The sequence below is a fragment of the Colias eurytheme genome, chromosome 5 (assembly GCF_061535395.1).
Source record: "Colias eurytheme isolate Ceu_HAF_F1 chromosome 5, ilColEury1 Martin Lab GWU primary, whole genome shotgun sequence".
Lineage (NCBI taxonomy): Eukaryota > Metazoa > Arthropoda > Insecta > Lepidoptera > Pieridae > Colias > Colias eurytheme.
This window is the reverse complement of record NC_142984.1, coordinates 8,025,232-8,040,704: the sequence shown is the minus strand read 5'-3', so window position 1 is coordinate 8,040,704 and position 15,473 is coordinate 8,025,232. Positions and strand designations below refer to the sequence as shown.

The following is a 15,473-nucleotide window of genomic DNA, read 5'->3' as shown; positions in this document are numbered from 1 at the left end:
CGATCATAAAAGAAGACAAATAGACAAACACTACGGAATCTGACGAAGTACTTTTCTTCAACAACAACTAAAGTTACATACTTCACTAAAAATAAAAAAATCATTAATAACACAAATAAAACAAAATAATCTCGAAACAAGCATACAAATACGAAACATAACTATCAAGCCGGGTTATTTTTATAAGCTGTAAAAGTAACGCGCACACGTAAAAGCGTATACCTATCTTTCAGAACAAATCCACACTTGTAGTAAAACATAAGTATAAGGGAAGTTTACTCACTTGGATTTATAGCGAAGCCTTCATCAACTGTGTTCAGAGATAAGTGTAGCAACAGGATGAGTGCGGTTGACGTCTGAAATACGAAGCTGGATTAGATATTGTTATAGAATGAAATCTCTATCTTGATTTAAGAAATTAAAGATAGCATCGGTACGATTCAATGATATTTCTCTCTTGAAATTGAAACAGTGCAAGGCGAAGAAAAGTTTTAATTTACGTTTTCACTAATGGATTTTTATCTTAACTCTGTATGTATCTTTCGTAAACGTGAGCCAGAGAATTAAATTTTCTTGCGGGTAGGTAAGTTTGTAAAAGGAGAAATGTAGGTCCGTATTATTTTGTGCAATTAATTTATAAATTACATGATGATACGTGAAACATACAACCTAAACTTGATTCAAATGTTCATTGTTTTAAATAAAATACTTGAGAATTAAAATCAGATATATTTAAAAAGAAGTACAAGGAATAAGTTCTTATTTGCATTAAATTTTATAAAAGTAACGAGCAATACGTAGTCAATGTTATAGAATTTACATATACCATTTCATTTATTTATTATTTTTGCCTACATACTAAAATTACTAATTACTTCTATTAAATCAATACCCAGCATTTACCCGGAAACATCAACACAATCATCAAAATTGTATGTCCAAACTTCCAATTGTAGTAAACCAATTTACCATTTAACTGTTACTAGCGATATTAAATAATCCAATAAGAAAACTACATCGCGAGCTACTTTTAAATCTGCTTAGCTATTTTTCCCGTTACGTGACCTGGTCTAATTAACTTCTTACTGGGTTTATGACAAGCCTTTACACGTGTTTTGAAGCTTATTAATTTGAGTTTCTCGGAAGCGAAGAGATATTAAATAAGATTGGTTGTCTTTTTTGGTACCTACTTGATATTGAGTAGGTTTCTTAACCAGGAAGATTCATCTTCTTTTACTGTTTTATCAAACACGATGTGATGGTATAAAAATTCATTTCAAATGTCAATTAAAACATTCACTTACGTGAAACAAAAGACATAATATTCTTCCACTTTCTTTGTAATTACCGAATGAAGTTATATTTTACAGCAAAAACAGACACTTTCTACATCGAGATAGTATGTACTACGTATATCTCGATGACTTTCTACATTATGTTTCATAATACATGAATATCACGTAGGTACCTTATTTTTAGTCACAGTAACATAATATAAATATAAATGTAACAATGCATTATAATCCAAAAAAATATGAAAATAAATTATTGAAAAATAGTGCGGTAGGAAAAATTCTAATCTACCCTCAATTTATTTTGTTTTGCGTTGGTGACTGCAATTCAATCTGTCTTTTTCTATCGCGTTTAAAATTATATTTGCATCTCTCCACACACATGCAACATACTTCAGAACGGTCAATTTGACAAGAACGTTCTAGAATGCATCTAGAATGTTTCAACTTCATCATCTAATCCGTGATTAAATTTCAGTGTGTAAGAATGATAGTGCTTGTCATGTCGTCTCGTGCCACCATTTTCCCATACTGGAAATAATACTGCTATGACAACATGGTAAACCATCAGGTACGAATGATTATTTGGTTATTTAAACTTTACTTTTATATGAAATATTGTGTATATTTATGTACATTGTTACCACCACCACCAAACCACGGTAAAGAGTACTACATATTTATACTTTAATATACTTAAGTGATTTTATGATGTATTTAATTTCATGTCCTAACTGTGCTCAAAGGTACTTGATTTTATCGTTTTTTGGAACGTATAAAACGGGTTTTCTAGCAATGCTTTTAAACATAACCCGGCCACTTCCCTAGAGGTGCAGACATACAGGATTACCTCACAAAAAGCCAATATGCTTGGACCACTATTTCACGTACTAGAAAATTTACCATTCCCTTGAAAGATCATCGTTAAAGCGATGGAATAAATTTCTTCAGAAGGTGTATTGCGTTTCTTAGAATGAAAAAAGTATTTTATATTGAATCTCGTCGATTTCTCAAATTCCTTATAATATTCTGTTAGTGTATCAGACTATTCGAAAAACGAATACCGCAGAATATATACAAGGTATACTAGTAAGTAGTACTGTATAGCTAATATAAGAATTAGATTAATAAAGAATGGTTAGTAGCTTCTGTTGCAAAATTTACATTATAATATATATTCTATATGTATAAAAATTATTATAAGCAATAGACTGGCTCATCTTGCCAATATGTATTGAGTCAGTAGTTAAAGAAGACATTATATTATATTTTTGTGTTCTATCAAACGTTTTTAAAATCGTATTCAACTGCTAAAAAATTATCTAATTTATAATTATGATTATTTATAATAGATATTAGAACAACAATAATCCAAGGTATGTTCTATCTAATGCTATAAAAGTGTCGATAAAAATAAGTACACATATGGCTTCAGAAAACCTATAGGCACAATTTATGTAGGTCAGCCAGGCATTGATAACTTTTATATGACTTCTTATTACCACTTTGTTATAGGTATGTATACGGATGATTTAAACCGCTGCTAATCATTTCCTGTAAAATTACTTTGTTGCCTTTGTAAAAGGGTGACATATAGTATTGAAATCCACGCGTAATAATATTATTAATCCATACTAACATTATAAATGCGAAAGTAACTCTGTCTGTCTGTCTGTTACTCAATCACGCCTAAACTACTGAACCAATTTGCATGTAATTTGGTATGGAGATATTTTGATACCCGAGAAAGGACATAGGCTACCTTTTATTACGAAATATGTACCACGGGCGAAGCCGGGGCGGACCTCTATTATGAAATAAATTAAAATATATTAAATAGGTACTTACCTAATTAATTTTTAAGCTATTGGATATTTTTTAATATTATCGTATCGTTATGTCAAAAGTTTACTAACAAGAAATAAGGTTCTAACTCAGTTGGTTACGATTATACTGGATTTTTTTTTGATTAAAACATTTGTTATTGAAATAAATGCTGTTATTAAGATGTCTTACAACACTGATGAATCAAAACGTCTATGATATTTTAGAATCCACATAGAACATAAAACAACACAGGAAAACTCGGTTGAAACGTAATCCCTGTCAACATAAAAGGTTATGTATTACATAACACGCACAATGAAACAATACACACGTGTAAGGACAAACTAGTACAAAGTGTCGTGACGGACGAAGTCTTACAGTTTTTACGACTTTCATATATCAAGTGTTTAGTTTATCATGTACTATGAATGTTCCGAAATTAACTACGCAAAGAACTACGTATAAATGTATACGTTAATATCCACAAAGGATATTTGGGTTTAAAAATAGGATAGACAAAGTTACATCGCACAAAGCAATTGCAAATGAAACCAATATGAGGTTCTATTGACCGCGTCAAAGGAAAAAAAAGCCTTTGAAAGTTCGAACCGGACTAAAAGAACATTGACTCCATCCACCTGCTCCCTCGGTGTTTGTTTAAACCTTTAATTTTCTCATTTCGGGCTAAACTTTCTTCAGTTTTAACATTATCTATTGCATCTATAGGTACGACTCGCTTTTATACAAATACGTCCACAATCCAGTCTTTAAAAGCTTAAGATATCACAGAATAGTACACATTCAGCCACAAGCCAACAACTGAACCACAGAAGACAGATGAACTCCAGTTATAAAATTAATTGCCGCAGGAAGGTGTTACATAAAATGTTACAAAAACAAAATTGAAAATAATTATAAATTAAATATTATATCATATCCAATCTAGCGCATCCTAATCGCGTATTGTTTTCGTTGTAATTATTGGTAACAAATAAAATCTTTGATTGGCTGACTGTCTGGGAAAAAAAACTTAATTTCTACAAAGAACAACATTACGTAAAATTAAAAATGAACGTACGGAGATTAAGGGCAACTTCGGGTCAATGGTTAATATCCTTCATAACCACAATTCATAATAATTATTATTATATTCATCAATTGTTGTTTAGACCCCAATTAACTATGATTAAGGCCGTTTATTTGTATGTGAGTATAGCATAAATAAATTGATATACGACTTATAAATTCCTAAGAGCCCATAACTTTGTGAATAGTTTGACCCTCTGCATTATAAATGGTTTTCTAAATTTGCGACGTTTTCATGGAACTTATGTATTTATCATAAAACCCTTCTTAGGTCACTCCGAGCTCGAATTTTATGAGATGTCCCTCAGTTTTCGATTAATTCCTGTTTATTTATTGTACAAACTAAAGCGTTAATAAAATAAAAAGCTCTTTATATATTTTATAGGTATATATTTCACACATTAACATTTTTTTATATTAAAAATTTACAGAGCATATAACAGTTACAGAGCATATTTTATAAAAAAGATAAGGTAAGTAAACTAACAAAATATCACATATTTTAACCTTTTAAAATTAATGCATCAATTGTATATAAAACGTTATCGAAATTTCCTCGACTTTACCAGAATCCCACTATCAATTAATATTGATGTAATATCATGTTAGTTATTTCGAAAAAAATATATCTAGGTACTTAATACTGTGTATTGAAGATCACACAATAAAAACTCCGGCCCTATAATTTTATAGATACCCTTTTTTGAAGCAGATAAAAGAAATGCATATCAATATAAATTCTATGCAACCGGCCAATCCGCACACACGTACATCTAATCTTTGAACTACTAAGAGTTCTCTACACTGCACCTCATCCGCATTCAAGAGGGTTGTAAAGTTTACGAACTTTGCAGTTGATGTAGTTGTAACTTGTAATAAGATGTTAGTGCATTTGTAATAGAGTAGTTCTAGTCACATTCTAAAACAAGATTATAATATAATGTAATTTTTTCAATAATTTTTGAGCTTTCATGACTAACTTAATTTAACAATACCCCTCCAACTACAGAATCAACTAAGTTACGATCAGAGGCAGTATTATGACCGGTTATTCCCAGACCACTTTGAACCCAGAACTTCTCAGTTGTAGAATTTGACGAAAAAAATATACAAATTTGATAATATTATAATAGTAATTCAATATAATCTCAAATCATGCCTAGTTTTAAAGAACGAAATGATTTCTCCTGCATCATTCATTTTTTATATAAAATGACTTTTGTTAAACAATAAAGAGGTAACAATACAGGTATTTCCGAAGTGGCTTTAAATTCTCATATAGATTAAGGAGTGCTTAACCTAGATATAGACAGCGAAAACCGGTATTACCATACTAGCCAAAGGCCAAAGCATAATAATGCTTGCTAATTGAAGCTAATCGCCTCCTAACCACGTAAATCCACCAGACTCAGCATTAATTTGCATAATGAAAAATTGTGGAAACAATAAAGTAAATAATTATTTATTTGCTGTTTTTACAAGATTCCATTTGCGTGATAGCAACATATAATTCCAATTGAATAATGAATATGCAGTGTTAATTAAATAAAAAGTCTATGTATATAAATAAACAAGTTATAAGTAGGTAGGTAATTTAAGTGAGTAGTAATTTTTATAGTTCATTAAACAAATTGAGAGTAAATGTTTCAATTATACTTACTATAGGTAGGTACTAGGTCAAGTCTTTCTCGAATAATCTGATGTAAATTCGTCACAACAAAACGTGCAATATGCAATTCAATATTTTTCAAGTTTTATTTGTGTACACTTGAAAGTGTTTAAACAAACGTACCTACACTACTATATTTCCGTAACTAATGTTGTTGCAACATTTACCAAAACAAATGTTCGTCGTTCAAATGTAAGTTGCGAACTACCCGCAACAAAAACGTTCAATGAAAATATAACCATAAATGCCAGAGAAACCGGCAAATTCGCGGTCTTGTTATGCTAATGTTGAGCGGAATTGTTATTTGCAAATGTTGAGTGAACACGAGCCGGAATAAAAATGTAAGTCATAAAAGACGAAGATTTGGTAAAGGGTTGATTTTCATTGTGGCGTGCCAAAAATGAGCAATGTCTTTTTTCGCCGATGAAGCGCTGCGCTGGCAAAGAGATTCCGTTTAATTTAATGACTGCTGTTTGTGTAAATTTCAATAATGTATTCAGAATGTGGAAATTTGTGGCGCAAATTAATAAAATCTATATACCTATGTAGGTATTAATAAGTAGGAAGATTTTGTTCTGATGTTTTATCTGTTGTTGGTTGCTCAGTTATTTTCGTCGATTCCTATAAATAATTCATCTCATTTCTTCCCACCTACATTTTATTTTAACTTCTTACCCTTTTAATAAATAGAAATTATCCAACCTACTATCTCTTTTTTGGTTATTATGACGTGTCGCTAAGGAAAATCGGTTACGATACTTTAAGATTAAAAACAAGTTAAAAACAATCATGTTTAAATACTACAAAAATATACGTTGACAAGCTAACAAATCGCCCCTCGTTAGTTATACTAATCACTGAATATAAAATAATTAAATAGCCTCCACTACTCAGTAATTAAGTGTATTCTTTGCTAATATCACTCCAGCGTTTAAATGAAAATGAAAGAGGGACATTGCGTAATTTTCCATTTGTTGAAGTAGAAGATTGAAGCGTTTATAATTCACCTCATCGTTTTAATTGTGTCAATTAATTTTATTACGATAAAAGGTTGGCGTTTTCTGGAATATTCTACGTCACAGATATTCCTAGATGGAATCTTTTCGGAATAAATTTTTTAATACATTTCTTTTCGGAGACTGAGATTGTGATTAATTGTCTCTTTTGTTATTTTTAGATTCAATTAGTGAAGTTTATTTTAATTGATTATTTTTACACAGAACAATATTACATGAATGGTTCATTAAATTCACAATACTGAAGTTTAATGGTCCCATTAATTAAGAACACATAAAATATATGGAAACAAACTTTTTAAATGAAATATTCCAGTAATCCCAGGAAAATAATAAAAGAGTTAAAAGCAAAATATTTTCGTTCCCAAAGGATCCTATATGAGTACCTATTACTTATGGCGGTTACAGTTCCCCTCGTAAGCTCATATTGTATTTTTTGACTATACATTTTTTCCCTAACGTGCCAGTAATTTTTATAATTCAAGGAAAAAATTAGGCTTATTATTTCCAAATATATATATAAATATTGTTTTATAAGAAAGAGCATGTGTGCCGAGCACACGTGTCAGAAGTGAAACTTCTTTGGAAATTGACATTTTATCCTTGAAATTTTACTCTCAACGCGCCTAAAGAAGTCTCACTTCAAAAAATATTGTAATTATTATCTTAGAATATAACAGTAAAGAGCTTTATTTGTCATAGAAACAATTAAAAACAAATCGCTAAAAGATCCAAAGAAAACATAAAACTTTTACGCCAAAATGAAGACATTCGTACCCAATGTTTCCTTCTAACACCTCCCTAATCCTCTTACTCTAAGACCTCATTCGCACGAGAGTTAAAAAAGCGTTGCGTTAAAACCCGGCGTTGGCGCTTTATAAACGTTCTCTCTGTGGTTGTTCATACTAACGCTTTAAAATCACTCATGTCTCGTCTCTGGCTTCAGTAAGACGTGGAAATGGTTTCTGCTAAAATAATTACGTAATGTCAGTTGCGTAATATCTTTATGATATTTATATTATTATATTTGCTTAGAATTCCTCGGAAAGTTTGTTCTTAATAAACCACTTGTAGGTACCTACTTAGGTATTTGTTCAAACTCGTCATCGATAAACATGTTACTTAAAGGAATATGATAAAAATACCTACTGTTTTAATTTTTATATGTTAGGTATATTTAAAAGAAAGAAAGAAGGAAAGATTGGCACTAGCGATTTGTGTTATTAAAAGACGAAAAAGAAAACAAAAGGCATTCTGGGTACATCCTCTGAATGAACAGAGATACTTAAAAGGGCAGTTTGTGACACTGTACGAAGAGTTAAGGCAATACCCCGGAATTTTTTTAATTATTTTCAAATGTCTATAACGATTTTGAATACAGGAACGGACGAGACTCCACATCTATAATTAATAGTTCGGGATCAACAATCCACGACATCGTATCGATTTTCTGATGATTATAAGCACAACAAACACGTGCTACCGCTGAGCGAGCGTGCGGCATACTGAACGCAGCGCCGGCGCTTTTTTAGCGCTCGTCTGAATAATAGTAAGAAGTTTCCTATGGTCTATTTTATTTAACGCCCAACGCCGAGCGTTGAAAATAGAACACTGCGCGATAAAAAAGCGTCGCGCTTTAAAAGCGCTGACGTGTGAACATATACTTGGGAATGCATTTGTTCTATTTGGACGCTTTTTTAACGGACGTTAAAAAAGCTCTCGTGTGAATGAGGTCTAATATGAGATGTTGGCAGCCTTCAAACATCATCTTTAATCATCTATATTCCTTGAGCCCTACTACATTAATTATAAGGCTGATATTGCTTTGGCAAAGTACAAAGGGAATATTTTATTTGAAATTCGTTACGATACGTTTCTATACGAAATATCGTTCACAGGTCATTGAATAATCACATTCGTAGAGATTATTTCGAAGTGTCATGCGATTATTTGCGTATTTCGAATGTAATTTTACATATAATTTGACTTTTGCCGCGTTAGTCCGCCTAGTAGGTAAAAGGTAACTAATATTATTATGTCAGAACCTAGACCTGTGCCTAGACTAAGCAATAGATCGTTGAAAACGGAATTCAGTTCCACACAGAAGTTCTTGTGAGATTAACTTCTAAACATACAGACATTCAAAATTCCATAAATTGTCACATTGGAATCTGTAGTTGTAATAACAACAATCCGCCAATTTTTATTAATATAATTGTGTATAGAAGATAAATAGAGCCAGAGTACCTACAACCTCTATATAATTTTATAGTATTTTTGTTCTAAAATTATAGCATTGATGAATTACCGACCCAAAACCTAGATTTAAAACTCGTAGGAGATTAAGAACTTAAGGTTGAATGATGCGAGTATCAAAGTATTAAGGGTAAATTTAATTTGTGGTCGGTACATAGTATTGATAAATTAATTCTATAAAAAAAGTTGATTAGTAAGTAATTTATTATAAGTAGGTAAAATTTTTTAATAAGTCTTATGACAACATTTTTTAATGTTAATTTTTTTTAATTTAATTTAAATTTCTTATTTATAAATAATTTGAATGCTATAAAACTAAAGTCGTATAACGATTTAATATACTTAAATTTATATTTTAGCAATGAAAATTATTATTGATCAAGTGCATGAAAAATGCAACTGCAAATGCATTTCTATAAGAGAACATGGATCTTCACTTTTATTTCATCCCGGTCCAATATCGAAAGTATTGTAGAAATTTTGTTCCTCTGAGTGTCGAAAATATCGAGAAAATTTCGCATTTTTATCTTAAGCAGGTGTGAGACTTGTTTTACGAGACGAGTAACTAATAAATTTTTAAGGTTCACGGATAGTAGACGATTTCAAGTGAAATGTATTCCTTATAAAATAAATAGTAGATGTAAAATAATGTCTTCTGAAATTATTATTTTATTCTTTTTGTTTAAAAAGCAAGTCTTTTACTTGAGTTGTATTTATCGTTTCAATATTTTCGGTAAAACATGAAGCCTCGGGAGTAAATTTTCTCACTATCAAATATCAAATATTTCTAAACCCAAAGGAAACGTTGCTAAATGTTTTCCACAACTAAAAATACAGTATGCTCGTAGATTTAGCAGTCCATATATCAAGCTATTTTAGTGATAAGAACCCTAAGTAAACGTAATAGCGCTTATAATAGTGTACCATAAATCTGAGCCAGCCTTTCTCGGGTCTAAGTAAACGTTCGTTCAGAAGTTATTGTTTACCATTATTGCCTTTAGAGATATAGTTACGTGTGATTTGATTTATTAACACTTGACAGTATTTGTGTATGTGGTATTAGGGTCATTACTTTTATTGCTTGTTTTTTCCTGTATTAGTTTATGAAAAATGTAAGGAAGAAGTAATATTGATGGAGTATCTACTCCATCAATATTACTAATATCTAATATTAATATTATCTTCTATATGTACCTAGTTATCCTTGTTTTCCTTTGAATAAGTAAAATTTGTATGTAACTAACTTGCAGTATTATGATGTAGTACTTTAAGCAGACAAGACACCTTAAGTTTATCCGGAATTTCTGATAAAAATATAATAAAAACAATTAATGAAAAGAAAATCTAATGCATCTGCTGCATAACTTTTTACTCTCTCGCATGACTTGTTATTTTCAACTTTAAAAATATTTTAAAGGGACTTTTGTTCCGAAACAATGACCATGAACGTTTTGTTCCTCCAGAGAAAAATAAAGGTCCGTTTGAGTGGCTTTTAGGGAACATAAACAAATGTTGGAAGATCGCCAATCAAAACTGCACATTGAGTGGAGATTCGTGTAAACAAAGAAATTACTTTTACTTGACCAAGTTTGGGGAAAATATCTCCGCGGTGCTATGTAAATTATGACTTGGATATGACAGACGATTACGGTTTTTAAACTGCTCTTTGATCTATGCTGTTATTTATTTTGTAAGCTTATAAAATATTCTTTTACGTTTGATATTAATTTTCTGGCATTTTTTTATTACAAGCTTTGTATTTGTACTAAAATATGAATGGTTGCTAAATGAACATCAACTATGGGCTTTGTGCGGGTTAATCCGCAGTAAAAACATAGTAAAATATAGCCTATGATAATCACAGATAACTTTTTTAAGGCTTTCTATTGGCAAAATAATTGTTAAATTTGTTCAGTAGATCCAGAGATTATCCCTACAACGTCATAATGTCACAAATCTCTTCAAAATATAAGTACTATTTATTAATATAACACTGTATAAAGTATAATAATAATTTTAATATTTTAGGTTTATCTTCCATCTAAAAAGACTTACGTTTTTTATAAGGACTCAATTACCTATAAAATATTGTTTAATCAATTCTTAATAACACTTTTTATTATGTTTTGCCGGCAGCGATCCTATCACCATTTTACTTTATAAACAATGATAATAATATACAGATATTTAGAAAATACTTGCTTAAGGTTCGACCAGTTTTAAGAAACTGGGTCTTTTTTTACATGATTACCTACTAATTATTGTCTATCTACAGTATACAATATATTTACGATGGAAGATAAAATAATAACCGAACAAATGAAAAAATAAATTAGTTCATGGTAAAAGGAAATGTTGACAAGAAAAACATGGAAAGCCTTTGAAATAAATAACCCAAAATCCATCTCGATCCGAAACTTGACAATTTATTGATGAAAACGACTCCTTTTAAGACGATACACAAAAAAAAATCTACTGCTTGGCGGGCGGAGTCTAATAGCTCGCTATCGCGAACGCGGGTGTGCGCGAAGTCATTCTTGCAAACTCGCCGCGCTGCCGCTGGCCGACTCGGGACAAACATGTATGGAGTCGTCATACAGTTATAATATTCTTATACATATATTTAATTGTTGATTTATTGGTTTTATTTTCTTGCTCATAAACAAATAATCTTCTTTTTAACAACTACTTAGACATTATTAATAATTATTATTTTTTCGTAATGTTTACTTTATTACAAAATAATACAGGTTATAAATAATCTTTAAAATAACAAAAAATATTGTTACTCTGAAAAAATGAAATGGTACTCAATAACGCGGACTACTGAATGGATTTAGATAGAATTTGATGCTGACGTAGATATTACATCATGCCCAGAAATGAAAGGTAATATTTCTGAAAGAAGTTATAAACCCTAATTCTTCTCAGTCAAAGTCAAGAGTGGAAGATATCACTAATACAGTAAAACTGATGCGAAACTTTGGATGTTAATTTGTATATTTTTTTGTTAGTTGTTACTTAATCACGTCAAGACTACATTACCAATTTTGATAAAATATAGCTAGGTAATTGCCTGGATTTACACATAGGATACTTTTTATCCGAACTGAACACTTCTGTGGGATAAGACAGGATTCACGATATAATCTAATTCCACGCGGGCAAAGCCGCGGTCGGAATGATATTTTTTTAAATAAAAAAATTGTTTAAAAAAAACACAAAATATATTGACGCATGTATTAATTTTTTGCACTCTATTATAATTATTGTAATTATTCATTACAAATAATCAAAATAAAATAGCCAGAACAAAGTTAGGCCCTGGTAGGGTAGGTAGGCAGGTACAGCAATGTGAGACGAACACTGGCTTATTTATACCAATAATAATGTATTATAAACATTAAATTAAGTTTACTTTCTAACAAAAAAAAATACATAATATTAGCTAATGTGAAAGCGAATCAACCAATCATCCCACAAAAATGAAATGTGCACACAAATATTCATCCAAATCGGTTCATGTCATTAGGAGGAGTGACTGCAGCGCCATCTTCCGGGCCCAATTGTGTTTCCAGATCACCCAGGAACTCAATTTAATATACTTACACAAAATTTTTCGAAATGAAAACTCACATTACTATGTAAATATGAATATAAACCTGTTTTATTACTAAGCAATTTCCCGCACAGGTGTAGTAAGTATAAATGAAATAAATATCAACATCAAATTCTTTATACAACATACTTATCTACCACCTTCTAAGAAATGTAATTCTTGAAATTATTTCGTATTTTTTTTAAATATAATACTACTCCAATGAGCTCCTGTTCCATATTATGTCCGCCATACTTCCACTAAGTTCACCATGATTTTTTATTTCTTTGCACTTTGTTGCTTTTTGCTAAAAATGGAATCATGCGATAAAACCAGTAGAGCTTTGATAACATACATTTTTGACTGAATAAAGGTACTTACGAAGGAGTGGATTCACATTGTGAACAATCTGTGGGTTTATTTTCCTTCTGGATTCCGGATTTCTGAACAGATTATTTATGCTATAAATGAAAAAATCTAACAAATTCGTTATGTACTTAAAACAGGGGTACATATCAAACATCGTCTATAATACAATTATCATCAAATTTAAAATAAAACCAACTTACTTCATTAATTTGTTCCAATTGTAAGCATTCTTTTTCCTCCAACCTTTATGTTTCTTCTTCTTATTTTCTTTATTGTCCCCATTTGTCTCATTTTGTCTTATCGTGTTGTCACCCTTTTTTACGATTGCGCGAGCGACACAAGTTCCCCGTGTGACGGCCGTAGCGGGAATGACTCGTGCAGCGATCGGGGTAGGAAGGTGCAGGGCGGCTCTCGATATATTGGCTGGTCGCGCGCTAATTTCAAGTATTTCTTGTTTATTTCAAAACCATCGCATATTTCAAAATTCTAACACGGTAGACGTATAGGTTGTATATTTTATAGTTAATATCCAAAAAGTCGTAACTTTACGTTTGTTATTTTGAAGATGCCAGAGATTAAAAAAAAATAACAATGATAACTTTGTATTTTTTTTCTATCGAGAAAATATCATGGAATCATGTTTCTAAAACGGTAGACGTATTGTGTTACTATTGAACTTTCTTGTCAAGAATTTTCATCACGACAACTTTAATAATATAAAAATTACGAAGGTTTGAAAAGGGCCGTAAATGTTAGAAAAATTAATTCATCACCTTAAGTATTATATTCAGTAAAGTTACTTTGTCATTTTGTTAAGACGCGGTTGTGATAAGACAACAATTGGAATTTAGATGTTCCTTGTTTAACGAAAAACATTAGAACGAATATAATGTCGATGTTTCTTGAAAATTGATTGTTAATCGATTTTCCTATAACTAACATAGACATCTTTCGAATACTGCGAGTTTTAAGTTTATCAATAGATTACAAATTATTCTTATAAATTAATTATCTGCTTAGTATATTCACACTATACACATAGGTACTCACCTATTTTACATTGATGTTTTCTTTTTTGTAAAATCGGTTTAAAAATTTGAACTATAAATTTAGAAATGCAAGTAGTCTATACATATAATAAAATCGTAGGAAAGTCAAAACTGTACATTGAATATTTTTTTAAAAGAATACATAATCCATGATCTATAATCGATATAGAAGCCAAAAATATAGTTTTTAGAATTTTTGTCTGTTTGTCTGTTTGTCTGTTTGTCTGTTTGTCTGTTTGTCTGTATGTTTGACCGAGCTAATCTCGAAAAGTACTGCATAGATTTACTTCAAATTTTGCATGAATATTCCTAAGAGGTCGGGTGAGGATAGTTTAAACATATTATCATGATATCACCTTCAGGGGAGGAGCTGTGAACCTTTATTTTTCTTACATATTCCGTGTACTACGACAGCGTACAATCTAAAGACTCATGTTTAAATGTTGGTTTCGAGTAAGCCATGCTATTATCTAGCTTAACAAAATAAAAACTATGTCATTTACGTAATTTGGGCAGAGAAACAGTTTAATGAATTTAGTAGTATAAAGACAAATCTGAAACAGCGCCATCTATGAGATTTCGTAAAAATCAAATCAATTTACATGTTAACACTACTGAAAATACTGTTGAAAATTAATAATTTAAATATAATCATGTTATTTATTTAACTCTTTAACCCATATCTTCCCTTCCCTATAAGGTGCGCTTATATTTCGTGTGAATATACTACATTTTTAAAAGTGAGGGTAGATGTTTATTATTTTAAGTCAAACTAATCTAATATTGATTGTGTTCATTGGTTACATTTTTAAAATCTTCGTGTTTTATAAATTTATAAAGAATAGAAAAAATTCGATCACGAGGCGGGACTCGAACCCACATAATTTCGTGATCGAATGTTTCTATTCTTTATAAATTTATATTTATAAAGCATTTGAATGTCATAAAACCAAAAATATATAATAATTCAATCTTTGTGTTTTGTGAATTTTCACCATGCGTTCCCACAAAAGGTAAGTTGTTACTTTTATAGGTATTTATTATTATTTTATAATGATAGCAATTCATGTTTTTTAAAGTGAAACTTTTATTACATCGTCTCAAACTTTTTGGTCTGTGTAGCGCATGTCGCGTGACGGTCGAACCGTACGATAATAATAATTATCATACAAATACGATAATTTTGTGCCTAAGTTTCACTTTTACCGTGGTTTCATAAAACCACACAACATTTTTATTGGTTTTATAAAGGTTTTATATTACACTTTTAGAATGAAATAATAAAATGATGAATTCTTTTTGACTTTTACA

At 30.5% G+C, this 15,473-nt stretch overlaps 1 protein-coding gene and 1 long non-coding RNA gene across 2 annotated transcripts in view; both read right to left on the bottom strand.

Annotated features, from left to right (window-relative positions):
• The window catches only part of LOC149908556 (suppressor of lurcher protein 1-like), a 42,542-nt gene that overhangs the window by 19,247 nt on the left and 7,822 nt on the right, over positions 1 to 15,473 (bottom strand). Inside the window, exon 3 of the mRNA XM_090102039.1 lies at positions 284 to 356. Coding sequence (XP_089958165.1) covers positions 284 to 356 — 73 coding nt within the window. The remainder of the gene's footprint in view (positions 1 to 283; positions 357 to 15,473) is intronic.
• On the bottom strand, positions 12,484 to 13,870 carry LOC149908557 (uncharacterized). The gene is made up of 3 exons (XR_016456732.1): positions 13,314 to 13,870; positions 13,126 to 13,187; positions 12,484 to 13,051 (listed from the first exon to the last, which is right to left on the bottom strand). It is a non-coding gene; the product is annotated as an uncharacterized LOC149908557 (long non-coding RNA).